The sequence below is a fragment of the Battus philenor genome, unplaced genomic scaffold, assembly GCF_028537555.1.
Source record: "Battus philenor isolate CCGP_79_NKW_IND1 unplaced genomic scaffold, ilBatPhil1.0.hap1 SCAF_68, whole genome shotgun sequence".
Classification (NCBI taxonomy): Eukaryota; Metazoa; Arthropoda; class Insecta; order Lepidoptera; family Papilionidae; genus Battus; species Battus philenor.
Window position 1 is genome coordinate 26,485 of NW_027181735.1, and position 3,601 is coordinate 30,085.

The 3,601-nt window shown below is 35.2% G+C and overlaps 1 protein-coding gene across 1 annotated transcript; it reads right to left on the reverse strand.

The window, feature by feature from the left end:
* Positions 1 to 788: 788 nt before the first annotated feature.
* Positions 789 to 3,343, reverse strand: LOC137930780 (uncharacterized). The gene is made up of 3 exons (XM_068774071.1): positions 3,238 to 3,343; positions 2,070 to 2,279; positions 789 to 1,264 (listed from the first exon to the last, which is right to left on the reverse strand). Exons 1-3 carry the CDS (start codon positions 3,286 to 3,288, stop codon positions 857 to 859), a joined length of 669 nt encoding a protein of 222 aa, XP_068630172.1. The 5' UTR covers positions 3,289 to 3,343; the 3' UTR covers positions 789 to 856.
* Between the last annotated feature and the right edge of the window lie 258 nt (positions 3,344 to 3,601).

The following is a 3,601-nucleotide window of genomic DNA, read 5'->3' on the forward strand; positions in this document are numbered from 1 at the left end:
GGGAATTTCTGACTCTCCAATTATCTAAGCCACAATCCCACACCATTATATTATTTATCACCATGCAAAACAGATGGCTATTGAGGCCTTAAAGTTTTATAGTGGAGACCTCGGCCGAATGACCATATTAAGGCCGTCGAAAGAAGCCACATGCAACCTGCTTAGTAAAACTTGCCAAAGACCTACGACGAAGATCAGCTACGTTTGGTTTCGGATATCGTTTCTCTCGTATATTACTCCGCCAGGTTTATATATTTATACATATATAGAGGGGTTAAAATCAATTATCTTTACATTTATAAAAGATTAATATTTCTGACGTGCTAAATCAAATGCTGTTATGTTATATGTATAAGATACCTATGACTAATTCTTCCCGATGGTACACTATTTATGTATATTATTAACTGAGTAGAGATCAACTGAGAATTTTACGAGTTACCTTTCTCAAGGGGGCTTAGGGTGCGTTTATCAAGTACATGAAGCGGGCGGTGGGCAGTTAGTTTTATGTAAAATAATCAATTTAATATAAATTATAATGCATTCGCGTTATTAAAATAAAGATTTACCGATGTAACTTATATTAGCCACGTTTGTTTAGCAGTAAAATCATGTAAATTGTAAAGTCTTGTTCATAATTACCAGTTAAAATAATCTTTTAAAAAAAATACGCGCCTTTTGTTTTTAAAATTAATAATTCAAGACCCTTTAAGTGTACGTTTGCTTTGTATATAATTACTATATAAGTGTTCCTAAAATTGTAAAATAAATTCAATAAAGAAGCGTCATAAATTTCGGATTCATTTTATTTAGAAAGCATCCATAGGTGAAGAGAATGGAAACAACTTTACGTAAATTAACATCTAACACATTGTGGTTTTTCCGTCACTAATTTGACGCCTCTCGTGCTTGGGTTTTTGTTGTCTTCGCATTCGTCTGATTGGTTTTCGCACGGGTCCTGATATTCCTCCTCAGGTTCGCATTCAAACTTCGCTTCGCATTTGTTTTCACAAGTATCCTTCTTCTTCCCGGAGAAACGAATCTTACATTCAATCTGACATTCATTATTCGCTTCGCAGTTCATCTCGTTTTTATATCTTAATAGAGTTTTTATTACGGGAGACGGTGTGGACCCGAAAATTCTTAATTTTCCTTGATGACCTTTGAACTTTTGTAAGCGAGTTTTGTGTTTGTATCGATTTAGAAGTTGGTCTCTGTCTTTTGCGATTTCATAAGGTGCCTTAGGATTCTGGGGATGTGGAACCTTGAAAAAACGATAAAAATAATTTAAATTAATAATGGTATACACACACACAAATCAACATAAAAAAATTTAATACGTTCATACGTTAAACACTAATATACTACTATTTTACCAGATTGGGAAGCCGCCGAGGTGTTACATCGCTACGGCTGACGCACCAAGAAGTCACTTGGCTCAAGGGCCCTCACGGATGGACCTCGGCTTGACCTGTCACTCGTCAATCTCAAACTACTCGTCAAACCCTCTTAATTCAATTAATACTCCATCACGTCCAAGAGGGCCGAAACTCAACTTGCTTGGTTGCTATTGCCTGGCTAATAACTCTATTACCACTTTAGAAAGCGCACTGGGAAAAAAAGTAGCGGAAGGAACTCCAGCAACACGGGATTGGGGATTGGTTTCCTCTGTGATACACACAATTCAGCCTCGTTTCTCCTCGCTTCAACTTAAACAAAGATACTTGGCTCCACGCGCATCGTGGTCTGTTATATAGCTCAAAATAAATATAACAATTCCTTCCCATGCTCTGTTATCGCTAAATATCCTTTGGAGTATCATTATTATTATTAAAATAGATTTTATTAGATGAATTTGTAGAATTACTTTATAATAATTTTGTTAAAATCCGCTAGATGGCGTCAAATTAAATCACTTTCAAATGTAAGATATTTGTATAGTTTTTTTACGACAGCTTCTTCTTGAACGTTTATTAACTCGACTAAATAGATATAAAAAGACGGCCTTTTATGATTATTACTTTTATGACTTATTGGTTATAATAAAAATGAATATCTAAAACTCTTACATGACTCTTAATTAAAAACACAGCAGGTATGTCCTGGTTTCCTTTTTCGTCACTCGTCTGTATAAGGTCGCTGGGAATGAGAGGATGCTTTGGCCGTTCTGTTTGGCCGCTTCTATCAATAATCAGTACCAAAGGCCTGTTATTTTGAGCGGCACTTCTGTAGAGACGGCTTAATAGACCCGAGATGTCTTCTGTGTAAACATTGCAGGCCTGTAAATAATATTAGTTGCGAAGGATTTGTCCATAATATTATACTGTATGTAATGTTATCTTTGGTTGTTTATTGCGCGGATAAAAGAGTTTTCCTAAAGAAACTATGTGCTGCACTCCGTGGGATTTCATTTTTTGGAATTTTTACACTTTTATGACAAAAACTTCACCTTAGAAGGAGAGTTCAAGTTAAAGGTCATCACGCGTGCTAGTAATGCGTTGGTAAATGTCATACCTGTCGAATTATATATCTAACCCTTGACGACCCTCGGGCAAAAGATGCCGTTATCGCCTAATGCCCGCCGCCATTACATCATCGCGCGAACCGTATTTGACATCGGAAACTTATACTTACAACAGATAACAATTTAACTACTAATTTCACTATAAGAATAAGTACTTAGATTTGTATTCTAGTAAGAAATTTGTGCTTTATTACCTTTTTTAAAAAGAGAAAAATGTAAACAAGTTGTTTGGGCGTGAATTAACGTCCGCGGTCTACAACGGTTCTTGCGCATAGGCGTGAATAAATGCGCGCAGACGGAAGAGGGTTAAGGCAGGCCGATATTTCTCAAGATATGTTCTTCCGTAGTTTCAAAGCTATAGCAATGATGCACAAATTACCCAAAGAGAATACATTCAGAGAATAGAATTCAAAGTCGATCATATCAAAGTCTGACTTTTATATGACGGTGACCACATAATTGTGAGCAGCGGCAATTAATTTAAACACAGAGTGTGTATTATATAAAATCTCGGGAATTGACGTTGAGACCTACAATCGTAAGTCTCAGTCCTTACTGCTAAGCTACCACTGCTCGCAGTGTAAAATTTATTAGCCAAAATTTTTTGAGGACACCTATTGCCAATTATCCTGTATAAATTATTAACTGCAAAATATGTTACATTATTTCATTTATAAATAGATAGACATATTGCAAAATATATTCAAACTCACGCTTAGAATAATAGAACAAATAATTCGTAGAGATATACCCGCCAGAGACATGGTAGCGAATAGGATGTTCTATTTGGCAACTACTTAGAAAGTGATCGATCTTGCTTCTCATCCGTTAGATTTCCAGTCGGTTGATTTTAATCAAACAGTTTAGTGCATTCTCTAATTATAATTAACGTGTTTTTGCTCGTTCCACTTTTAATTAGTGATTCGTTTTATTTGGCAATTTTAATTGCAAATCTCACCACGTGCTTTTTAAACCTATATATGTTTATGATATTAAATTGTACTTTACTTACTAAACCAAAAATAGTGTAAAATAAATTTTAACGTCATTAAAACATAAAAATGTATGTACAATGTA